The 27,425-nt window shown below is 31.2% G+C and overlaps 1 protein-coding gene across 1 annotated transcript; it reads right to left on the bottom strand.

Annotated features, from left to right (window-relative positions):
• Positions 1 to 24,001, bottom strand: LOC124360136 (protein MEMO1). The gene is made up of 8 exons (XM_046813489.1): positions 23,727 to 24,001; positions 18,617 to 18,698; positions 16,230 to 16,298; positions 11,022 to 11,134; positions 9,756 to 9,867; positions 3,926 to 4,145; positions 3,280 to 3,384; positions 1 to 591 (listed from the first exon to the last, which is right to left on the bottom strand). The coding sequence occupies exons 1-8, from the start codon at positions 23,773 to 23,775 to the stop codon at positions 451 to 453; spliced, it is 891 nt and encodes a 296-aa protein (XP_046669445.1). The 5' UTR covers positions 23,776 to 24,001; the 3' UTR covers positions 1 to 450.
• Positions 24,002 to 27,425: the final 3,424 nt, after the last annotated feature.

The following is a 27,425-nucleotide window of genomic DNA, read 5'->3' on the forward strand; positions in this document are numbered from 1 at the left end:
TTTTACTAAATTTACCTTTTATTACTTAATATTAGAAAATTATAATTACCATACCGCTGTTCACAACCAGCATAATTTTTTTTCTCTATCAGATACTGTCACATAAAATAACAATGCAAATTATGCTAAAAGAAATAATTTTTAACAATAAAATTATAATCTATTCTATAGATTTATAAATGATTCATAAAAAATTACCCTCCTTCCTCTTGAACAACTAATTTAAAGAAACCAACACAAATCATTTAATTCATAACTTAAGAAAAATAAATAATCTTATATATATATATATATAAATATATAATATAGCACTAAGAACGAACATATAAAATTCACGAAATTCTACAATTTTTTATGTGTCCGTGTGCTGAGCTCTCACTGATACGGGGCAGAGCGCTGTCAACTATTGCAGAGATCATAGCGAATACTGTACCTAGGAGGCAGTTCATGTTATTCGAATGTGAGCACTCCCGCCGCGTAACTCACACTAGAATCATTCATGTTCTCACACTGGCTAGACTGAGCATACTTCAGAAACTTGAGAGTCATTCGTTGCGAGTACATGTCAGCTCTCTGAAGACAGCTAGCAGCCTGAAACAAGACCAAAACGTTTTGTATTTTTCTGAAATAGTAAACAGAATGTGAGCAAAATATCATGATGGAAAAAAATTATTGGATAAAAGTGGAAAAAATCAAATATATTAAATATACCAGGGATGTGAAATCTACACCAATAAAAGAAGCAAAAATGAACCAATCCAAAGTTGATTTAAGTTTATAAAAATGTAATACAGTAAAACCCAGATTATCATAAACCTGGGTCACCAAAAACAACTTGGGAAGTAATAAAAACAGTTCTAGTAGCTACAAATCGAGAAGCTGTAGAAATTATAATTAATTTGGGCAAGCAGCAACCCTAATATTATATTGACAGCACTCGAAATATTTATTGCAGGGGCTGTCATTGGAGGACAACACCACAACTGCCTCTCCTTTACGCAAAAAAAGAGCAATAAAAAAAACCTCCTCCTCACTACCATATGAGCTTTCACTAGCAGTGCACCCAGTCATAACCCTACCGTTAGTAGACGAGTCACCATACCACCATCCATATCTTATCTTGAAATGTCCGCTCCGCACTCACCAGCCCTGCTGGCAGCAGAAAGACCTGTTTATCGCAATCGCCCAGTGCTTGTCTTGCAGTACCGAGTTGAAACTCATTTACTCTTGCCTCTGATTTTTTCAAGTATAAATAAGTTTATATTCAGTTGACTGTTCTGTATAATATTATTCTTGATCTGTACATATCATAAAATAATACAGTAATGCTATAAGTATATCTACATATATTTCCAGGAAGTTCTTTGTATAACATAAACTCGGTTATCCAAAACATGTTCAACCCCTATTATTTCCGATAACCAAGGTTTTACTATAACTTATGTCTGATCACTACATATGACTTTTTAGTACTTTTTAATATTTATTTTGTCCTCTTAGCATTTAAAAATAGACAAAATTATGGGTTCAAGTTAAATCTTAAATGTTGACATTTACACAATTTAGGCAACTTGCTAAAGAACAGTTTCCTAATCTAAAAAAATCTGTCTTTAACCCTTTGAACCCCAGACCAAAATATTGATGGTGGAAAAAACGTACCAAAATCATTTGATCTAAGAACTACCGAGAATCCCCGGAGCAGAAACAGCTGTTTTGCATACTGTTTGTAAAAAATTAATACTTTTGCTATTTTTTATGCTATTGTCTTGTATTACACACCAAAATGTCCAGAATGAAATTGTATACACAGAAAAAGATTAGTCTGAAGTATAAAAAAATGTTTAACAGCATTAAAATAATTTTAAAATATATGTATATAGATTTTTAGGCAAAAAAATTGATTTTAAGATTTTTTAATTAAAAAATAAGAAATATTTTTACCATGGGCACCCACATTTTATTTTTCTAAATTTAGTTTTGTGTATGTACAAAAAAAATTATATTGATATCTCTAAAAATAAACTTTTTTTGAATTTTTATATAAAAGTATGCGACTTGTAAAAACCTCTAGGCGTACAACACAAAAATCACTGATATTACCTAAATAAATAAATTAGTAAATAAATAAATAAAAAAAAATTAGTATTTTAATAAAATACATATAAATATGTATTAATACTCATAAAATAAGTATTTTACGATTTCAAATAAATATGTATTAAACGCATATACCATGGCGACGATATTACGTCTCCCGGGGATTCTTGCAACTTCATTGGCGACGATACATCGTCGCCGCGGGGATCTTCGCATATCTTCTCGGCGAGGATATTTCGTCGCCTGGGGTTCAAAGGGTTAAGTAATTTTTTCTGCAATTTGTTTATAGATAAAACTGAAGCAAAAGAATGTTTATGTAACAAAATTGCATACGATATTAGAAGCAAACAAATTATTAGTAACACTGATTGTAACAAAAATATTCACAGGTCTTACTTGATGTTCCATATGTTAATGAAAATTTGTTTTATGGAATATACACTACAAGCTTGAGTCCATGCTTCTATTTGGATCATCAGATTGTAGGACAATATGTAAACAGGTAAACTTTCTTGTGAACTGGTTTTATTAAGTATTAATTACACCAATAATGTGTTTACCATTTTAAACTTTGCTATCGTGATGCAACATGTGAATTAGTCAACTAAGATGACTTTTGACAAAAGGTAAGAATCTATTTTTAGTTGAATTGTTCGGTCCAAGGACCTAGAATATGTATTATTTAAAAAGATGCTTTGATTGATTTTAAATTAATAATTTGTGGTAAATTTATAAATAAAAAAATAATTATGATTTGCAATTTTTTATTCCTGATAACCTCTTTTTTTAATATATCCACAAACCATCAATGATATTTCCTTACTGCTCATGAGATAAATCTACTTCTGTGTTAAAAGGTTCTTTTTTACAATGGAAGGATTATGAAGGAAACAGGATTTTCCATACATTTCCATTGTAAGTTTCCAGATCTGAAATCTGATCTCTTCCTCAAGTGGATAACTTAACTAACATAACTACAATCTAGGTTAAAGTAAACAAATCATACCAGAGCGTTGTGACACGCAGGAATCACAACAGCCATGTTGTGTGTTAACTCCATGTACACTACCTCTAAAATCATGCACTTAATTAAAACAAAACCCTAATTATTATTAACACCAACTAACTATAAAGAATGCATGTCACAAAATTAAACCTACAATACAACAAAACATTACATACATGAAGCAAAACACCAATGGGATGTCGACCACATATTGTGTTTGCATAGCGCTTTAGATAGTCAGTAAAGGCAGCAGGGTTTAGGGTTTCTATGATGTCCATTGCCTGCAACACACAAAATTTATCAATAAATATTGACAGAAATAGACTTTATGTGTAGCTGCCATCTTAAAAAATATATAATAGAATATGTATTTATTATTTTAGAAGGTTAATTCGTACAAAAGTAATCGTCTGATGACTAATGGTTAGCACGTTAATAACTTGTAATGCTGTTTTTAACTTCATTATTCGCAAAAAGAAGCTTGGCATAAAAGCTATATTTTATGCATCATATGGGTTATCAACATTCATACCTTTTAAATGATGAATAATTTGAAACCAATAATATAATATCTGACCTGACCTAAGAACAAATGTATTAAATGTTATTCTCAGAATCAAACAAATTTATGAACATAATACTGAAACATAAAATTGATATCTCTACCACACCAATCTATTGATCAATTAATTCTTTTACTTTTTGTGTGTATCAGAACCATACATCACATTACTCTGGGCTAAGCTAAACTAAGTACTTGGAATAAACTCTAGAGATACCCACTTGGCTGCCAAAGTTATCAATGGTTTACATTTTACTCACCATACGATCGAGTCTGGTGATGGACTGATATATATCACCCCAGTTGCGATCATAGTATGTGTAACGGAAACGCTGTCCCCAGTGACAGAAGTCAGACGATATAACAAATAAATTCTGAGGTTCTGCTAAATATCTAGCAAAGATGCGCCCATAGGCAGCCTCTCGCTCTGGGCTCAAAGACCCGACGAGCACAGGTACAATTGTGAACTGGTCTTTATAACTGCAACATAGATGTAATAAATTTCATTAATTATAGGCATAAAATAGAGTTTTTTTTGTAAATTAAAATTCAAAATCCGATACTTGACATCCCTATAAATTAGAGAGTCATAGGTAAACAATGGCCAATTTTAACTGACTAAAAATTATTATTGAACACTCGTGTACTTGGAAAGCATCAGTAAATAATGTTCTTATATTTTATGCATGACTTGTGTCGATGCTTGAGTGAGCTTTATGTCAATAAATGCCTTCTTATATTTTCCGAATACATTTTGTATATTTCCAACTTTCAAATTAATTTTTGAGTCTAGTTTGTTAAGTATAATTTCAATTATAATTTTCATATGAGGATCCAGACTCCCTTGGATTTCCTATTATCCACACCACAAACCTAAGTTAATAATGAAGGTAATATTAATTAATATGATAAAAACGTATTTTTAATGTTATTAAATGTGAGGCGGAAAGCAAAAAGGGACCCAAAGTCGTGTTTTATCCATTTTGAGTTATTGTTACTAAGCAATTGTGTGTAGAATTCTGAATAATCTGACACCTAAATCTTATGGTTATGACAAAAAATAACAAAGTTATGACCTATAGAAAGTAAAGAGCGTAAAAACGTTGTTTTGAGAAAAACACATTTCAAATCTAAACAGCTATATAACCTAACATATTTAAGAAAAGATTTTTATACCAAAATATTTGTCATAATGTCTATTTTAAAATAAAACATCTATTTAATGTATTAATTGAGGGTTTAGCTCAAAAAATATTCTGAACCTCAATAGAGCATGTATGAGTGAAACTCGACATTCTGTAATTTGATGGCAAATATTTAAAAAACCTTTTACATTAAGGTTACAACCTTGAGTTACATTACATCAAGGCTCTTCAAACTAGGCATACTTGTTAATTGTTTGGGTCAGTTCTGTAATTAAATTAAATTAAATTAAAATTTTGGAATTTCAAAATGGTAGCTTTTATAAAGTTAGAAGGAAAAAATAATAACATCTTCCATCAAACCAAGTTTTATAACAGTAACAAAATTAGAAACTAAACAAAACAGTTTAAATTATTCCTCTTAGGCCTAAACAAAAAAACAATGGAACGAACATTAATTATTAATTTACATTTGTGAGAATCTTTGTGATTAAATTAATCGCTTGCATTTGTTAGGATGACTTGGGCCAGGTCTCGGTTCAGGGTGGTCAACTAACTCTCCTTCCCTTGAGTTATCAGTGACTGTTACTGCAGGGCACAACAGATCTTTGTATTCCTCTTTGCAATACTGGCGGATATTACTGAACAGGTATTTTTTTTCTGTCATCTGACAATCCTTGAGGGAGCACTCAGTCAGGAAACCCTGTAGGTCCATCATCAGATGGGAAAATCCGGTGAACATAAACGTTACCATCATTTTCAAGTTTGCACTTGACAACACCTTTGTGGGAGTTCTCAAATTCAAAATGGTTAAACTTGGTGATATTGGGAATTTTCTTGGAGCCATTTTTAGCCAGAAAACTTAGCCAATTGTCGGTTGGCACGTTGGTATTGCCTCCCTCATCTCCAACAGCAACACCGAAGTTGACTTTGGATGTTGGAGTGGATGCTTCAACTGTGTGTACTAGTTCTTCAACTGAAGAAACATAGGTTGTTTTTAATTTTTTCTTGAAAAGTCAAAATCCCCAATCACAAGAAAACTTTGTATGTCCTACTGGTAAAAATTAGAACAATCTTGGCACCAGATGTACAGTGCTGTTGACATGTGGTACACAGGTCTGAACGTGGCTTCATTATAACAATGTCACCACAGGTTTCACGCCAAATGTTCCGAAATAATCTTTTCAAAATAGGTTTCTCAGTGATATCATCATTAAAACTTGCAGCATATTTTTCATAAACTGTTCCTACTGTTTCATTTGAAGGTAAAAGTTTCAAATTCGCATTGTACACTGTACTGGCACGACCTGGTAAAGTTAGGGCATTTTGCTCTGCATAGTTGGTTAGAAACCTAACAACAAATACAATTTTGTTATAAGAAGTGACATTTTTTTGCCATTTTACCTGCATTACCATGTGGTTTAGATATTAATCCACTTTTATTGTACACCTTGGTAAGGCGTTTTAATCGCAAACATAAAAGTTTCTCGACATATTTCTAAGCCTTGAAGAAGGTATGTGAATCTCGATTTCCGTCTTCGAGATTGTTTTTTTATGTTTCCCAGTTGTCATTGATGAGCCACGTGTAAGACAATGTAACTGGCCCAAAATTACCTGGTCGAGTTTGTTTACATGGTTATCATAAAAATCAAGTTCAGCATAATTTCTTCGCATTTCAACCAGCTCATCGGCCTACCACTGGCAGCAACAATGTTTTTGGCACCCACAGCCATTTCCTAAAAAGGCTTCAGTTATATTAACATCAATATCTGCATCAAAATCAGGAGGGAGAATATCATATGCATCAGGAACAATCAGTGGCTGCCCAGCGTCGTTTTCATCGACAACTTCTTCCTCAACATCCCTTTCTATTTCCATGATAATATCATTAATATTAATATTTTCACCTACATCTTCAAGAGTTGGTATACCGGATAACAGCGAAACCTCAGATAGATCGGCAGAGGCTAGATTATTACCGACACCAGCATCACTTTGTTCATCACTAGAGTCATCACTACTTGAGGACACATCACGTTGACAAAAGTACTCTTCATACACTTTATAGTCGTCATCACTGACTTTATCAACACCAAACTCGTTAAGAACTTTTAACACAACCTTTTCATCCATGTTTTACATCAGCAGTTTGCACGGGAACTGGAGGGAGATGGGCAGAAACAGTAATAAAACACAGCAACAAAACAGCTGTTTCCTGTCGGGTGTCTGATTGGTTGGTTACAGACAGCAGATACCTGATTGGTTATATTCGGCAGACAGCTGTGTTATTGAAGAAAATGTTCTTTTGTTAAATGAAAGTTCAATTAGTTATCTGAAATGGCGTTAGAGTGCAGGGAAATGTTGATTTAATAACTATTACAGAGTATCTAGAAAAAGGACCCAAAGTCGCTCCATGTTATTTCTCCATAACGACTTTGTGTCCCTTTTCTCATACCTGACAACAATCACTTTATCGATGACTATTTCTATGTTACCAATTAAATATCACTTTACAGTCGATATTACGTTGTAAAGCAGGAGTTTGTGAGGAATAATCGAATGAAAACCGAAAATAGATTTTTTCAACCTTTACTCGACTATTTGCTTGTACTGACAATTTTACTCTGCCGACTTTGGGTCCCTTTTTCGCTTTCCGCATCACAAATAGGAACTCAATTCATTCATGACAGATACAATTTTAAAAACAATTCTGTGTTAAGAAAACAGGTACTAAACCTATATCTTTATTGCCACAAGAACTCATTGTCAACAAAAAACTGGCAACTAAATTGGCTCTATTGGCAGACCACTTTTCCAGGTTTACACATTATCAAATATATATTACGTTCATGTAAATCTGTATTTTTTACTATGCATATTTTTATAAATATAAATGTTTTTGTTGGAATATTTGAACTTTGTATGTATTTTTTTAAGGGGATACCATACCTCAGAAGTATATATAATTTTGCTAAACCAAAATACAAAAATTATTGATTACATAACTCTAGTTTCAAAAAATATATCGTTTTATGGACTTAGTTCATATATTTTTTATTGATAAAACTTGCAACAGAGCACTTTTATAAAAATTTTAATTACCCTGCTAACATATTACATTGTAACAATAGTATTTTTTTCATGCATGAAACAGTATTATGTGAAAGAGAAATACTTTTCAAAATATGTTTTTACCATTTTAATAAATAATAACTTCAAATAACATAACATACGAGGGGTATCCAAAAAGTAAGTTTCCATTAATTATGAAAAAGTTAAAAAGACTCAAAAAATAACTGAAACACATTTATTCAACTTTTTACACATACCTTATTTTTCTACATAGTTACCATCCCTTTCTAAGCACTCTTGGTATCTAGGAAGTAGTTTTTTTATTCCAGCATCACAAAATTCACTCGCCAAATTTTTTAAGCCAAGTATCCACCTCATTTTGAAGGTCATCGCTGTTGGCAAATCGCTGACCGCCAAGGTGTCTTTTCAGCTCCGGAAACAGATGAAAATCGCTAGGCGCAAGATCTGGTGAGTATGGAGGATGACCAAAAACATCCCACTTAAATTTCCTCAAAAGTTCCATTGTTGCACGAGCAGCAGCGTGTGGTCGGGCATTATCTTGAATAAGCAGAACCGTGCGCGACAAAAGTCCGCGCCGTTTATTCTGTATTGCCCGCCGAAGTCTGGTGAGAACTTCACAATACCTTTCTGCATTTATGGTTTCGCCACAAGGAAGATAGTCAATCAATAACACTCCACGGCAGTCCCAAAAAACTGTAGCCATTACCTTTCCTGCCGACTCAAAAACTTTGGCTTTTTGAGGAGCTGCCTCTCCTTTTTTTTGCCACACCATACTCTGGCGTTTGGTCTCTGGAGTTGAGTGGTGAATCCATGTTTCATCACCAGTGACTATTCTACTGAAAAGGTTTTCATCTTCATCGTCAAACAATCGCAAGAAAGACTGGGCAGCAGCCATTCGTTGTTGTTTATGGGCATTGCTCAATAAGCGAGGCACCCATCTTGCACACACTTTTGCAAGCTGAAGATCTTCTGTCATGATATTGTGCACAGATGACCGGCTAACTTCAACACTTGACGGCAGTTTATCCATCATTTCATCGAGAGTCACTCGCTTATCATTGTCAATAACTGCTCGTACAGCATTAATGACATCAGGTTTCCGAGAATTGGTCGGTCGGCCACTACGCTCATCGTCATGAACATTTTCTCTTCCTTCCAAAAACATTGCACGCCAACGACGGACCATCTGAACGGACATAACATGTTCACCATACACTTGACACAACTGACGATGAATTTCAAACGAATAACACTACGGACTTCGCAACTGGCGGCAGAACGCAGTGGAGTCTCCATGATGTTTGGGCAGCAACTGACTGAGAAGCGTGACAATGGGCCAGTGACCGGCGCACCTGTTGCCAACCGAACCGCGCTACATATCCCCGCCCACAGCTGCACGCTGTGTTACGTACGCGTCTTTTTACAGAACAGGGAAAACTTACTTTTTGGATACCCCTCGTATTTGTGACAAAAAATGTAAACAAACTACTAATACGTAAACAACAGCAAAGCATTGACGAGAATGAAAATGAAACATATCTCTTCTGTCCGACTTGCATCAAAGACATAAAAGTACCGAACTTCATAAGCACCGTCACTGCAGCAATGGTCACCAGTTGTTCAGAGTGATAGACCGTCACTGCAGCAACGGTCACCACTTGTTCAGAGTGATCGACAGTCACTGCATCAACGGTCACCAGTTGTTCAGAGTGATAGACCGTCACTGCAGCAACGGTCACCATTTGTTCAGAGTGATAGACAGTCACTGCAGCAATGGCCACCTGTGTTAATAAACATTCAATTAGTCTGTAAAACTTATCTGTATAAATTTATAAAATGGAAATCAGCTTCATACTCTTCCATTATTTTGGCTATGAAAGGCAAGTGCATTTCAATGCTGTGTTCATCCTCGTCCACATCTAAATTCATCCTGTCGAACTGTCCAGCTGCGTCCAGTTCTGCATACACTGCAATAGAAGACGACACTGTCAATGAATGATATTGTTAAGAAAATAACTTCTACAATTTTATTATTAAAAAGGTTAAATATCAAATTAAGAGCACAGATCAGATGATATATACATTTTTATCTAGATGTTTAAGTAATGGAAAGTAGCAACACTAAACTCCGAAAGACCGACTCACTGTGTGTCTGATAGTTTCACTGGACAGATGCTTATAATCTGGTAATGTTTTTTTTTTTTTTTTTTTTTTTTTTTTTTTTTTTTTTTTTTTTATAGCCCTTGAATTGCACAGTAAACCTAATTCATTTAGTCCAAAATGGAGAATCACTAGAAATTCTATTGGGCAGACTTTCTGTACAAAATCAACCTATTTGAATTGTGTTCATGGCAGCACGTAAGAAAAGTTTCTACCTAACTTTACCAAAACGACCCTCAGAACCAAAACCCACTGCCTGTTCAAAAGTTTATATATGCTATATGACCTGGCTTGTAGAAACAATATTGTCTTAGAAAAGCTCAAACAAGTTTTAACTTAGTAGAAATTTTCATCTTATAAATATTTTGGCTACATTCGTTGGGCAACATAGTATGCAATTTCGTTTCAATATGGTAGCCATTCAACTTTAAAAAAAATACACAACTCCGTTATTTATAAAGCTAGAGAAAAAGTAAAATATGTTCTCTAATGCTTATAACTTTTCCTACATTTTGTGTCACAATAAAGTTTTTTTTTAATCTCCAATGGCTATTGAGATATCGATTACTTGTAAATCCCATGAAGATAAATTAATAATAATATTTTACTTATTACAAAATCTACCTCATCTTCCGACTGAGCCAGAAGGGACTATTAATATTTGGATAGTTCACAAAGTTTCTACTAAAGTGTTATGTATTTTAGTATCGGACAAATACATATTGACATTGGATCTTCATTTAAACTTAATGTACAAAACAATGGAGACTGTCCTGACAGACCATTATGAATGGAAACTTGCTTTATAAAACCTAGAAACTCTTACTTTTTCTGGCTTTAAATTTAGCCCTAGAAATTGTTCAGATAATGGTTGCATGAATTAATATAACTTAGTATCTGGTTTTTACAGATACTTTATGACAAAAAATAATGCAATACAGTTAAGTAAAACAATACTTGCCTTGAGTGTCAACACGTAGGTCATAGAGTGGAGTTCTGTACTTGACAGCAGTAGAGAGTGCGCAGCCCGCCAGTCGTACATGATGGGACGGACCCAGGATGAATATGCGTTGCCTTTACCATACACAAATAGGAAAACAACTGTAAGATAATGATTAATAGACATTGTCAGCCTTAACGTGTTATAAAAGAGTTCACTATTCTGGGATACTTTAGCAATTTCATAATGGTTCAAGAATTAAAAAAAGTAAACTCAGCATATAATTAATATAACATCTAACCAGTGGCGTATATAGAAAATTATTTTGAAAGGGGCTATGAACTGGGTGGTTTAGGGAGGTATAAGATACCCACCAAAACAAGGACTCGTGTATTTTCTCCCAGGGAAGTAATATTAATCTAAATATTTATTGCATTGCTTGGTCAAGTTAATCTTTGGTATTTTTTAATTAATAACTTTTCTTCAGCAATTTGTCCAGGAGAGAGTTTTGCAATTCAAACCTTGTATAAAAGCATAGAAAAACTATTTTACAGTAAAAATGTTTTTTTTATTGTTAAAAAATATATCTAATGTAAATGTAACAATTACAAGGATAATTTGTTTTTTGTTTTTTTTTTATATTTGCAGTGCTTGGTTTTGGTTAGTATTGTAAAAAGTACCAACCTATGTCTTTTTACAAACTTTTTTGTATATTTTGTTTTTCTTTAGCTGTTCAGTTGTGTTTTTGATAAATTTTACATTAAAAATTACCTACCCTTAGAATCAATGGAACTTCCTGACAACCAAACATGTGTAGAACTATCTATTATGGGCAATAATTACTTAGAATGAAATCAAACACTATGCGATATATATATATAATATATATCACAGAATTATGTCAGAAGTCTTATTTAACAAATATTATTAAATACGTATTCTAATGCTTTAGTTTTTTTTTTTTTTTACTAGTTATTAAGAAAGAAATCTCAACTTTTTTATTATTATATTAAAAAATCAAACTTTACCAAAAAAATCTAAAAAGCATTTACAAGTGCATATATTATCATGTATCTTTAAAATAAGACATGTCCTACATCTTTATGACAAAAAATAAAAGGTGTAACAGTATTTGAAGTTTAACAGTATATTGACAGGTATATAATACTTGGAAAGGTAGTGAAACATTTTATATTTAAGTTCAAACAATAGCTTTATTTTTATTTCTTTTCGAGCTTCTATATGAGGATAAAGTCAAATTTTACTCTTTATCCCTACTGTGTTTTCATAGTTAAATTATCATACTGATCTATTGTTAGTTTATAATACATTATTATAGCCCATGTTTATAAATGAAATTTTTGAGATTCAAATTTGCACCCTACTGCTTCGAAAGCATCAATTATAATATTGCATGATATATGCCCAGTTTAAATAAATTATTATTCTAAACTCATTTTTCATATTTAGTCTTGGAAACAGGAAATGTATTTTAATTTAAAAGGTTTTATCATCAATTTTGTGAACAAATACTCTGAATATAATACTTTATATAATTACATTTTTGCTTTTAATATAAATATCTTAAAAGAATGGCAAATAAATAAAAAAGAAAAATAGTAATAATTTATGCTACAATAAAAACTAAATTGTCAAAAGCATTTATTTTCTTGCTTTGGTATACAAAAGAGTAACAAAATAATGCATCCAATCAATTTTAGTTGATACAATTTATTTTATCTAATAAAATTTAAAATTACTACCAAAGTGAAATTTTACATCAGTAGGCCTATGAAGACATTGGATTAATAGCAAAAATCTTTCAAACTCATTTGCACAATTATTAATATTTTGTAAGTTAAAAAACTTATTGTAATTGAAAAGAAATGTACTTAAGTTATTGTATGTCTATGTTAGTTTTTATTTTTTTTTTTTTTTTTTTGTTAATAAAAGAACTGTATGCCTACTCCAATAATTACAAGTCTTGTGCTGAACCTTATCCCAAAATATTACACAAACAGAAAGTAAAAAGTATACATTTCAACATAATGTTGCTATTTGTAATACATAATTCATCACCATAATTTTTTGGTATAAGCAGTGAAGTTTTTAGTAACTATTTTATTTATCTGCGGTCAGTAATGTTTTTGTGGCTTGTGCTGTATTGTATTTTAGCCAGATGTTCTGTTTAACACTTTGCTGTGTTATTGTGCTTCCATGAATACATACTTGTAAACATTTTATAAAGAAAAGACTATTATGTACATTATGTTTGAAAACTGGATCCTTTTATTTAGTTTAAACAGTTATAAATGTTCTACGAACATTCAGTACAAATCAGGTCATAGAATGCAAAAATTACTTCATTCAAAATACAGCATTTATACCAATCCCTTCATAATATCAAAAGATGAATGGTAATTTGGCCGAATGCGCACTTGTTTCCATTGTGAAGTGGAGCAGTAGAACAGATCTTGTGATGCCATTGATTCAGCTTCCGGCCTGTAGTATAGGGTGGGTCTCAACAGTATTATTGGTAGTACATGAAGTCCTTGAATCAATAGGCTAATAGTTTTCAAAAATAAATAACAATTGGTAAATTAAAATAACAGTGACAACAGAGGAAGAATACATGAGTACATTATAATTAAAATATTTTATCTCCCACGAAACTAGCCTATGCTAATCATCAGCTACAATATGTTTCGAGAAAAATTTCATCATTTTAGAACAGATGGACCTCATCATAAGTGGTTCAAATTTACAGACTTTTTACTCATATATGCAATTTTGATTGGCTGAGTACAAAATGCCTAAAATAAAAGTAAAAACAGAAAACAGAAAACAAAGAGGGCTTAACTTAATTTTAAGACCGTGAAAATTAAGCAACAAGAAATAAAAGACTTTAAGTCAAATGAAAAATATGTGCGTCTTCACAAAACACAATGCAGGTCAATAAAAAAATGCAATATTTGAACAAATATCAAAATTAAGAAATTAATCCTGTACATAGACTTTGCCGCCAACAAATTATAGCATCATCATATGTGCTATGACTTTTATTTCTTTATAGTTTTTTGTGAGGTTATAAAGTTACTGTGATCATAGTTGCTGAATCACGTGTCACGAAATAAAAATTATAAAAGGTTTCTGTGTTGAGCCTTAAAACACAATAGCCAGTTATGGTGTGTCTAAAATAAATGCACAGATGAAGTAATGCTAAAAGGTAGTTCCATCCGGGCTTTTGTAAGGATAATAATCGGACTTTTCTGTAATTTATTAGGAATAAAACAGTTGGACTTACACAGATCCGATTTCCTAATTGTATAGGTGTTTGACAAACGTACCAAATGTAATAATAAGTTGTGCAGTCCTACAACATTTAGGGAAACATGTGAAAAATGTCTTTGATTATGAACTTGAGTTTCACAATGAGGAATATCACAAAAGACCTGTGCAAGATGAGAACGTAGAACGTAATTCAAAGGGGGAAAATAAAATCAACCCGTTACGATTCACTTCTTTAACGATAGTAAATTCTAGCGTTCACAACAGATACTTTAGAACTAAGAAAAGTGCTTAGGGTATTTGTTAATGTAAACTTGTGCTTGAAAATATTCAGATATCTTAGGACTTTGGTCTAAGTTTTAAGACTTCGTTTATTCACATCGACTTAATCCTTTGAACCCCAGACCAAAATATTGATGGTGGAAAAAACGTACCAAAATCATTTGACCTAAGAACTACCGAGAATCCCCGGAGCAGAAACAGCTGTTTTGCATACTGTTTGTAAAAAATTAATACTTTTGCTATTTTTTATGCTATTGTCTTGTATTACACACCAAAATGTCCAGAATGAAATTGTATACACAGAAAAAGATTAGTCTGAAGTATAAAAAAATGTTTAACAGCATTAAAATAATTTTAAAATATATGTATATAGATTTTTAGGCAAAAAAAATTGATTTTAAGATTTTTTAATTAAAAAATAAGAAATATTTTTACCATGGGCACCCACATTTTATTTTTCTAAATTTAGTTTTGTGTATGTACAAAAAACATTATATTGATATCTCTAAAAATAAACTTTTTTTGAATTTTTATATAAAAGTATGCGACTTGTAAAAACCTCTAGGCGTACAACACAAAAATCACTGATATTAACTAAATAAATAAATTAGTAAATAAATAAATAAAAAAAATTAGTATTTTAATAAAATACATATAAATATGTATTAATACTCATAAAATAAGTATTTTACGATTTCAAGTAAATATGTATTAAACGCATATACCATGGCGACGATATTACGTCGCCCGGGGATTCTCGCAACTTCATTGGCGACGATACATCGTCGCCGCAGGGATCTTCGCACATCTTCTCGGCGACGATATTTCGTCGCCTGGGGTTCAAAGGGTTAAGGCAAAGTCTCAAACTTTCTAGTAAGTGCTAGAAGCAAATGCTTGTTTTTTTCACATGACTCATTTCATCATGTATTTGGACAGGACTTGCGATCATGGTTTGGTGATTTAAGAAACTTAATTATAGGTCCAACCAGAGGCCTAGTTATAGGGAAATTTTAATCTAAATGAAAGAAACCCGTTTTAAGGAACTTTTAAACCAGTTATAAAGAAACTTTAATTTAGTTATAAGAAACTAGTTATAATTAAATATTACAAATGATGTAGTACTCATGTACTCATGCCAATCCTGTGACATTTTTGATGCTTAATGTGGGACAACAATAAAAATTCTTGATTCTTGAGACGGGGTTTTTGATTTCAGCATTAGCATGTAAGAACATTCCAGTGTAGCTTATTGTACATATATCTCAGAAAATCATTGAAAGAACTTCCCAGTCCAAGATCTTTCATAAATGTTCAGAAGACTTGTAGGGGAGCCACATACACCAGTATATTGCATATATTACATTTATAGTCATGCTGCCTGGATAAAGAGCACAGCAAAGCATACTTATTAAGTTTGTACACATTTTGAAATGAAATATTGATGTGCAAACGTAAAATTGATTTAATTATGAGCATATATTTTAACACTGTAGGCACAGCAGTCAAATCAGTCCACACTGGTGTAACCAAGTTTTTCAAAGGTTTTAATTAACCACGTAAAATGTCCAATGGTACCCACAGTATGTAGCCTTATTTTGTGAAAATGTTTGAACTGTATACAAAGTTATATTCCATACATAAAAGAAACCAAACACTCACACAACAGCAGGGCTGATCTGCCTGTAGGCGAAGGCACTGCATGCTCCACAGTATTGGTACCCTGCGTGCCTGTAAAATATCATTTTCCAATAAAATGGTTTAAAATACATGTAATCACATTTATTTATTTAAAGCCACATGTAATAATTCACCAATACTAAATTAACTCTTAAATTTGTCATTTATACTATTATTTTAGTATAATTAATCAATAGATTTAAAAGCCAAAATCCGTTAATTTATATTTTAATGTAACTTTATAACTTACGTTATCACCTTCCTATTATCATAATCATTATTCAACCTTCTTCCTTTATTATTTAACTCAGAAGGTTAATATTATATTAATTACCAAACTGTTAATAATTTAATAATAATAATTCCTCATATTGGTACAGCTGGTTCAATTTCATTTAAAAAATACCTCCTAAATACTTGTACTGTACAGCTACTCATAAATAGTACCAAAGCTGAACAATAGAAATCAGGTGATTGATAGCTGCTAAGTGAAATCAGATCAGAAAGGCGTACTTAAATTGTAAAAGTTTTCCCTTTGAATCCAAGGGGATTATGTGATATTACTTTTATGCAAGTCTTGGGCCTAAGTAGTATCATCATCTGCACTCCACATTGTAAAACAAACCTAAAAAGGAAGGATATTTAGACCTATTATTTAAAAATTCTGAGGTTGCAGGATGAGAGTAATGAATAGAAATATGGAACTAAAAATACAGTTTATTTGTACAAATGTTTATTTATCATTAATTCTCCATTGGCCACAATACAAAAGTTATGTTACTGGTCGCTTTGTATAAAAAAGTTTCATTTTTATTTACAGCTAACTTTAAGACTCAAAACTGAATTTATTTGTTTGTATTTTTTTTCAGACCAATTATCATACTTTTAATGTTTTCTACAAATCTCTATCTTGGAATGTGTGTTATCCACCAACCCTGATGACAATAGCAAAACCTGCTTCCTCATTATCACTCAGTTTGTATCTTGCGGTGGTAAGTTTAGTGTCATTTACTCTTGCGTCTGATTTTTTCAAAAACAAATTAGTTTATATTAAGGACTGTAAAATATTTCTTGTTCCATACTTTTAGTAGTATATCAAGTAAAATATCTAGTAAAATAATAGTAATTTAAATTCATTTTGGATGCCTCAGATTGCAAAATTACAAACATTAAAGGTATTCCTTGATATAAAATCCAAGATTAAAACCGCTTACGTATTTCAGTACCAAGATTCCATCTGAGTAAAAAAAAAAAAAAAAAAAAAAAAAACCATCGCCATAACATTTACATAACACACACAACACAAACAAACAAAAACAGGTTGGCTTAACCAACACACACATATCAGGCACACTAGAAGATATAATGTAACTTGAACTGCAACTTTTCATTAAGTACACTGGTTTAGTCTTCATTCTTAAATGATTTATAAATTTAATATTCCACCACTGTGCTTAATTTTTGTCCTTTTTGGCATAAATGTAGTATAAAAACCAATAAAGAGGACACAATCATTATATGATCAATATGATTATATCGAGAAAGTCATAATTTAGTATAAACAATAAATGTTTTGTAGATTTATTAATCTTATTGTATCTTTTAGCAAGTATAAAATTCATTCTTTAAACACTCTGTGTTTGTTGGAATTCAAAAATGTATAACTGGATTTGGGATCAAATAAATTGAAAATTTTACTGTAGTTTACTACTATGTAAATGCATCTAACTTTTTTATTTTATCCCACCAGAGTATCAATCTCAAAATTCTACTTTTTAAAAATAAATTAAACAAAATTAAGGATACACATACTAGACTTCTATTGTAATTTTGGAAAGAATTCTTTCATATCTTACTGTAGTTGAAATATTAGTTTTATTCCTTCATTAAGAATTTCAGTCCTAAAAAGTGCATATTGCGGAAACTTGTTACAAACTTTAGAGGAATTTTTAAGCTATCAAATTAGTTTTAAAATTATTGTTGTAAGAACCTACATTGCAGAAAAACTCTGCTGAAGAAGATGGTGTAGGTTTCATTCCTGTAGCACTTTCGAAACATTTAGTTTTTAGATTACAACTGGCCTGTGTGGCTGAACAAAAATGGCCATTTGTTAAAAATAATTTTGTAAAAAAATGTTAAAGCCTGTTTTGAACTGCTGATTCATATGACCATAATCAATCACTCTAATTGGATCACTTCATACGGCAATCCATATTTCACACCGCGTGTCTCAAATTAACTAATGTGTTTTAAGAAACCAAGAAAGAACCACAATATTAATTATATGATTTACTAGAACAAATTAAAGGCCTGAAACTATAGTTCCTTTACGTTAAAAAGTAATTTAATGTATGGTTGAATAAACTTACGGTGCTATGATAGCACGAGCAGGTCCATGGATTAGGTCGGCTGCGTTCAGCCAACTTTCCAACTGCTTGTTGAGTTCTTTATCTGTAAAGTTTAAAGAACAATTTAAATCATGTAAATATTAAAGTAAAAAAAAAAAACAAATAATGTGCACTTACAAAGATAAAAATTAAATTGTACTTAATACTTTTTATTGTCTGTCTCGATTTTTATAATAACGACTGAATAATTAATAAAACTTATAAACAAGTTTATTTTGTTATTAACTTACTTTCCATAAACCTGACCTTTTACTATACAATTTCTTAAATGTAGATACATGATCCAAGCTTAATTTCTCCCTACAAATCTCATTCTGTATTCTCTAAATTTAAATGTTGTAAAACAAAGAAAATATACAATAGTATTTTATAAATCCAGATATTAGTAAAAAAAATATTGAATAAAACAAAGGAAACCATTAGTAATTTACTATTAAAATCAAATTGAATATTTATTATTACACCACCACATGGACAAAGCGAACAAAATACAAGTCCTGAATACATCCACCTTATCTGCTTGAGATGAGCAATTTTTTTCATAATTAACTAACTTCGGATCACTTCTCTCTGTTAACACTGAGGGCTCTGATGGACAAAATAGGTTAATGATACAATTAGACTTATATATATTTTTTTAAATTAATGAATGTAATTTACCAGTGTTAATTTTGGATTTATCATGTTTTGTTTAACTCACTGCAGAAGGCTGTGCTCCATATGATTCTGATGTTAAGCACCTGGCAGTATAGTAACTTTTATGAGTATCAAAAATTATTTACGAAAAAGTAAAGTTTTAACCAATTATTGGAATACGCCTATCTAGATTAGTTTTTTAATATTTTTTCATACCATATAAGAGACCAAAAAACCTAATTTCATATACATTTTTCAAAAATAAAATATTTTAGTATTATTATAAAAAATAAAATTTTGACAAAATGCAAATTGTTTTACGTATATAAAATGACAAAAAATTTCTATTATGGGTTTAATTTTTTTGTATGTATAATTTCATACAAAAATTAACAAAAACTCTTACAAGTAACAAACTTTGATATAAAATAATCATTAAACACTGTCTTTAATTCATACAAGATTGGGATTTTAAAAAGTGAAGTAGGAAAAATTGTATGAACCCAAAGGATTAAGGGCATTTTATAAATCTCATTCTACATAACTGGACTCAAGATTCTTTATATACAATAAAACATAACAGAAGCAAAAAACACACATAGTAGCTGAAGGTTATGTGGTTGATAAATGCTTAGATAATGTGAACCTAAGAGATTACATTAACAAGGTCAACACAAACCTTTAATACGGTCAGTTAATTGTTCTATTAATTAATAATGTCACTGTTTCTAATTTTAAATGATTCTGAGAAAACACAAATAATAAAAAAAAGACAATTGAGAAACTGAGAAAAGTAATTAAATTATTAGAATCGCCTAGGGTCATTCTCTACATAACTAATCCAACATCAATTTTCTACCATAGAAATACATTACAAAATGAACATTTTAAATTATAGTTCCGATGATTTTAATTGTCACGTATAAAATAAAATGAAAATATACAAAGTAATACAAAAATATTCTTTCACCTAAAACTATTCTTTCATAGTTAAATTGCTATTTCAACTATTCCATGTTTAGTTTGTAATAACTTGAATGTATTGTTTCTGACACAAAACTAAAGAAAAAGTAAGCTTGACTGAAGATTGAAAGATAAAATAAGATACAGGTAGCAATAAAATATTCATCTCCATCCGCCATGCCACTTCTTACCCCGTCCAACCTAAAGAGGGATTGAGGTGCTTATGTGATCTGAGCTTGATTTTTTAGACATTATCTCAGGTGCAAAGTGTCAGGGTCTTCATACTACTAGACATGTGATAATCAGTACGTCTTAAAATCACTCTCATAGCCATCTACTTTCCAGTTACAAGAGCTGTAATTCCATTTACATGTAAAATTTATCTATTTTCATTACACTTTACTCTCTTCGGTCAACTGACTCAGTATGCTTCTTGATTTCTTCTATTTGGTTTTCTTTTAATTGGAAATTTGGATATATTCTATGCTTGGCTTAACTTGGTTTTATTTTCTTGCTTTCTAAGCCAAGGTGGAACAAATTAGTGCTCAAGGGGTTAATCTTGATCTCAAACATGCTAACAATGGATACCAGTTGATATCAAATCTCAAACATATCCTTCTTGACTTAATCGGGGTTTGACGTGGGCATCTTTCTCTAAACACAATCATATATTGTTTGATATTGAAAAGGCAGGACAAAGTGTGAATAGAGTTCCATGACTGGATACTGTACCGTGAGACTCTAAACAACCTTGGAACAACCGGAATTGGCTGTTGGGACACACAGCATTGAACAAAGGGTCGACATCGACAGCCTGCAGAGTTCTGTTCAAAACACTTATAGCCAGGAGATTGACTCTTGTTTAAGATTGAGAGGAAGCTTGTTGTACATTCTCAAAGTAGAGTAATATACTCCTTCCACGAAGTGGGCTACTCAATGTGGTACAGTGCAGTTTCATATCTCAACTGGTACTGATGAGTGATGATTTTTTTTTTTCAATCAGTATTTTAACTCTAAAAAAATAGCTCAAAATGTCAATTGAACGGAGCGTCCAAAAATTTTGAAATTCATAAAAGCTGAAACATAATTCTTATTGTTGTTTTTAATTTTGAGTTAGTCTACAGAAATCCCCTAAAATACATAGATGCAAATGAACATATATACTTAGTAGCTTTAATTGTTTATAAACTTGTCTCAGGCCTGAAAGAAAAATGTGATATTTCCTTTTCAAATCGCTGTCCACAAATAAGTTCTAGAAATTCTGAAAATAGCACTGAGTATGTTTTGAATTGACAATATTACACTTGATATGTAGTGCAATAATATACTTATGTAAGTTACATATATTTGTTTGCGCTTGAAAAAATATGATGTTAACTACCAGTATTCCTTTCTCTTTCTCCAAATGCCATAGAAATCTAATTTCTGGAGAAATATTTTATGGTCATCAGAGTCTAAGACTTTGAAAGGTCATATAATGTAGAGAATATGTTGGATCCATTGTCAAGTGACTAGGAACCAACACTATGAATTTAAAAGAGGCGCAAATAAACGAGGAGTCTTTTTGAAATCTAAAGTAGCATTTGTTCAGAATTAGATTGTATTTCAATAAATTAAACTGTCTCTGTTTCAGCAAGTGCTGTTAGAATGTTGTGGTTATGTTTATAATTATAATATAACCAAATAGTACATGTGTGTGAGTGTGTAATGTAGGCGTGTAGCGAAGTCTTATGAATTGCTTACAGCCCCTCACTGATGAAAATACTCTTATATGAGTAGTGGAGGAATAGTACCTAAATGACAACTTTTTGATATTTATTTTATCATGTAAATATTTGTAAATAGAAAAATTCATGTTAGGCCTAGTCTTTTTTATTCTATCTTACAGTGTTATATAGTTTTTATTATGGTTATCATTCATAAGAAAAGTGGTAAAGTCAGTAAAGAACATGGACATTTTTGGTAATCAAAATATTCTTTTTAGTTCCTCACAAAAAAGTAAGAGGCATTAAAAAAATGGTACAATATTTTTTTTATTTTTTACGATGATTTTATAAAAATTGGTGGATATATTTAAAATACAGTGTTCTATTAGTGTACTTGGCTTTATTGTGTTAGAATTTTTTGTGGTATTTCAGTGTCAAACCTAGAGATTAAAAAAGGAAAAACCATTATTTTTATTGTTATTTAATGTTTTATTTGTAGTATAAGCAGTTTTTTATTGTATTCAGTGTTAATATGTCCATTGTTGCACACACAAAATTGTAAAAAATTGCCAATAAATAACAGTTATGACGTTTTATAATAACCATATGCAAATTTCTAAAAATGGCATGGCACTTCTGGATAACACCTGCAAAAATACCTTTGGTATTATTGACTAACATTCCAAAAAAATATCTGGCACTGAAAGGGTCAAACTAAAATTACTATATAAAACTGTTCACAAATTTGACAAAGCAGTCACAAAACACATAAAAATGTGCATTGAAGAAAATATAATGATGTTCGGAGTTAAAACATTCACTACCACAGGTCACAGTAATAGTGATGGATGACACATGCAATATATGACTCTTGATACACTTGGTAGCCAAAAGTATTAACAGTGCATAATTATAGCTAGTGTAGTAGTAATATACAAAACATTTACTACCACAGGTCACACTAATAATGACTGGTGACACACCCAATAATACCACTCTGTGCCTCTTGATATTACAACTAGGCTATAACAAGATTAGTACCTACTACTATACAACACATTCACTACCACAGGTCACAATAATAGTGATTGGTGACACACCCAATATAAGACAGTACCACATAGTAGCCACACAGATGGACAACAAAAAAGGTTATTAAAATGCTAATTTTAAAATTTGTGAAATAAGACACAAAGTTCTGAACATGATTTTCCCTTAACTTAAGTAATTACCTTAAAACTATGCAAATTCCTTGAAAAGAGTACATTTATTTTTGCATCTACAGTTCATATTATTGATATGATGTCTTACTGATTAAATATAAAGTCAATGACACAATCATAAAAATCATCAATTTAAGAATAATTTTATATTTTTAAATTTTGTTACTGATAAAAAAAATACCATTAGGCCTAGGCTTCCAACGAATTTTAATGAAAATCCCAAACTTAATATTTTACAACTAAATTACAGACCAGAGTAAATATAATCAAATCCATGACACATTAATGTTTATACGTTAATAATAATCCTTTGGAAGGATAAAAACAGAACAAAAACAAATCTTAAAACAGTAGACCAATTAGCCTAAATATGAAAAGAAACCATAATAACCTAGTGCTAGGCTATTAAATCACAAACTGGATTTAATCATTTTTAACACAAAAGGGATGAATAAACCAAATAATTCAAAATTATTTCTTTATGTTTAGAAATTATTTTATTTTTCCAAATTGTCATAACTTACACAACCTCAAATCACTTACTAGAATCTGAATACCAACTTCCTGCGTGCGTAGCTCTTCTCGCAGCCATATTTCAAAATTGTACTCCCCAAATTGTATTACAAAGAAAAGATTCAAATAATCATTCCACAATCAGATTAGTTTGACTTAAATCTTTTCAATCAGATCAAAGGCAAACTCCAGATGACAGAACAGAAAGATACTGAACTGAACTTTCGGATTCGGAATAAGAAAATATGGAATTGAATTGGATTGGTGTATAAATTCCAATCCAACTCCATAACCTCAGACAGGATGACCACACGATGTCTATAACATTACTCTCAGCCTAAGGCAATCTACCCAAATTTATATATATATATATATATATATATATATATATATATATATATATATATTTATATATATATATACCACAATGTGTCACGACATTTGTATCTTGTAGATTTCTTCTTATCCCATCCATACTCTCATACCAGATTTGGAAGCATGGAAGATTCTCTCTTCCCGTATATTATAATAGATGGTATATTATATACAAACGAAATAAATTATAGATTTACAATCAAACGTTTAGATCAACGAAGGAGTTTAAAAAGTTAGCAATAAATTAAAAACTTGATAATACAAAATTTCAAAGATCTTGTTACAGAATGTTACTAATAACTTTCACACAGAGTGCTATCCTTAAATCAAGAGAGCATTTGTTCCAGAAAATATTGAAAGTTTGGTAACTGGAATATAGTGGATAACAAATGGAAGCGCTGATAGCCATTCTAATCCTAATAATATTATACACGTGAAAGTGCATTTGTTCGTTTGTTTTGGTTTAACGCGTAAACAACTCAACCGATTGTTCTGAAGTTGTACATGGATATTCTTGCGGTTCCTGGGATGAATATAAACCTATTATTACTTCAAAAATCAGCCAGGGCCCATTGGTTTTAAGAGTAGTGAAAAATCCCATCTTGGTCTCTAAAGTTCAGTAATATTAACTGAATGAGCCTGTCAAGTAATCAACTCTTCTGTGTAAACATTGTTTATTATTTTTTTATTTTTTTGCATTTATGTAAGTAATGTTTTTAATGCGTAACTTTAATTTTGTAGCGCAGTTTTAGATTTCAGCGATTAGATAAGTACTAATACACCTTAGAAAGTTTCCTAAAACATAAGAAGATCAGAATTTGACACCGAAGACTCGTTTTTAACCAGTCTACAAGAACTATGCTAGATGAGGTTTCGCTAGACTGTTCTTTTGAACTAATTTACCAATTCCAGGTAAAAATGTTCTAAAACATTGAAAAACTGTTACAATAAATTTACAGACTGATATTAAACCTATCTTATAACTCTTTGGACAGATGTAGGCTACTTAATCTGTGTTATATATATGTTTTGACGTATTTTCTTGATCGTGACAACAAGGCAAACTTAAAATGCGTCATTCGAACCAGCATTGGTCATAAATGTACAACGCCTAATAATTTGCATTCGAAGTAAAGGGTAACTACTAGCAGTGCAGATATGAGATAATGTAGTCTAGATTCTACTATATACATTTAAAGACTGTTATGAAAACTATCTAAGTTCTCATTTGACAAAAGTAGGCTTCTCATAGCTGTGTTTGTATACATATTTTCTTGGTCGGGATGACAGCAAAATCGGCTTTGGAATAAAAAAAGACTTGAAAGTTAAAATTACCATACATATACGCTATGATTTATTATATTTATGAACTGGAGCCATACTCAATTCAATTGATTCACCCCTTCCTAGCATAGATACGTTATGTGAATAAATATACAAGTTTTAACATATTTTCTTGGCCGTGGGAAGACGGCAACTAAACATTGATGTCGGAAATATAATTCACTCAAACCAAAAGTGCTTATACAGGTGCAAACCTTCCGAAATTGCTTGCGAAGCTGCAGGTAACTGCTAGTTATCAAGTATTTGCTCAATTGTCATATACGGCGATTAAGAGAACAGCTGTCGGTCACGCATACAGTATAAGGTTCCAAATTGTAACATGAAGATTTAAAGCTTGGTAAAAATAGGAATTTGTCTCAATATTAGAGCCTCAATACTCAAACCAATGATTGTAAAAATACGATTATCTGTTAATACTAATTGTTTATAATTCATATTCAATATAGATTTTCCATAAAAAATTATATATATCTCTAATTCATCTATTACTTTTGGTGTATATTCTTGTAATTGTTTATTTAAAATAATTGGAATAAAATAAGTGCATGGTGACTCTTTAAACTCTTTTTTTTCAGTTCAATCAAAATTGGAGTTCCATTTTCACTGTAAAACAAGATTTATATTTATGATTTTTGGTTTCCGGTGTTAATGTCTGTCGTTGTCATCGAAAAACAATATACTCACCTGTTGTATTGCCTTTCCTCTTCTTTAAGCCGGAAACTAACGGATCTTACCTCGTAACAAAATCATAACCTCCTTAGCATATGGAGGATTATCATAATCCTTTCCTTTAAAAAACCCCATCTTTGTGTATAAAACTTGATTTCTTCTACATAAAACAATATTAAGCCCACTATTCTTGTATTCGTATTGAGTGAGGAGTACTTTTTTATAAAATCCAATAATGCTTACCAATGTTTCAAAATAAAGAGTTGCGGCCAATTTTCAAGTACTATTGTTATGTGAGAACTAACTCCATATGAACTCTGAATCACTACAGTTAAATAGTTTATTGCAAACTACGCTCTTCTTTTTCTATGGGGCGACCTATTGCCATGCACTTAAGCCTGGAGGACCATTTGCGTACCCCGGAAGCACACCATGAAGCCTAGCACCTTCTTTTCTAAACTACTATTTGTTTTTTTAAAAAGATCAGGGACAAACCGAGATTATCGAAACACGTGTTCCCAACACGTTTGTTAAACCTAAGGTTGTTATATCACTCTTGTACAAACCTTTTTATAGAGTTAAATAGCCTTACCTAGACATATGTTAATGTTACTGTTCCTTCTTTGAGCTATATATTGGCCTGTATAGAAACTAGTCAATGGTTCTCCTCCGTAGATTAATGACTTTGTCTCGGCTCTCTAACTGAAAGATCATGGTTTCTAATCCTGTGGAGGTACAATGTTGTACAAATATGAATTCAGTGTACTTTGAAATCTGCATAAGTGAACCCTGAGGCTTAAAAGAAAGTTAAAAATATATGTAATACGTCTAGGGTACGTCAAATTGTGTCAAAAACTTGATTAAAAATAAATCGACCTGTAAACGTAAGGACTTTCTCAGTTTACAAGTTATGATGTACTAGATATTCTATGTAAATACAAAAATATTTTATCATAAAAACAATTAATTTTTTGGAACAGTTATTTTTTTATTTAAATAATTAATTATAATCAATTTTATCATATATTGCAATTTTGAAAAGTACGAAAATCAATGTAGTACATTGTTTTATAACGTAGATTTTAAGCCAATTATAAAAAATTAGAAACAATAACAATATTCTTATAACTATTTCAAACAACATTGGAAAATTAACTATTCTTTACTTGATTAGCAAATAGGAATACTTAATGCTCATTATATTATTTCAAATAAAACAGTTTTTAATTTTTAGCTGTTGGCTAATCTTGGTTCTGTTATATTTCGGAGTGATGTGAACCCCGTTGTTCCTCTATTATGTTGGTATACCGATAGAACTTCCGGTGCTCAAGGCTTATGTCA

This window comes from Homalodisca vitripennis, chromosome 4, assembly GCF_021130785.1.
Source record: "Homalodisca vitripennis isolate AUS2020 chromosome 4, UT_GWSS_2.1, whole genome shotgun sequence".
NCBI classification, from domain to species: Eukaryota; Metazoa; Arthropoda; class Insecta; order Hemiptera; family Cicadellidae; genus Homalodisca; species Homalodisca vitripennis.

Bases quoted from the DNA above. Each gene is read 5' to 3' on its own strand.
- LOC124360136 (XM_046813489.1), bottom strand. From the start codon at position 23,775: ATGGCTGCGAGAAGAGCTACGCACGCAGGAAGTTGGTATTCAGATTCT. The intron at 18,699-23,726 runs GTAAGTGATTTG...TAAACTTTACAG, and splicing joins AAGTTGGTATTCAGATTCTA to ATAAAGAACTCAACAAGCAG. The intron at 3,385-3,925 runs GTGAGTAAAATG...TGTGTGTTGCAG, and splicing joins TCACCAGACTCGATCGTATG to GCAATGGACATCATAGAAAC.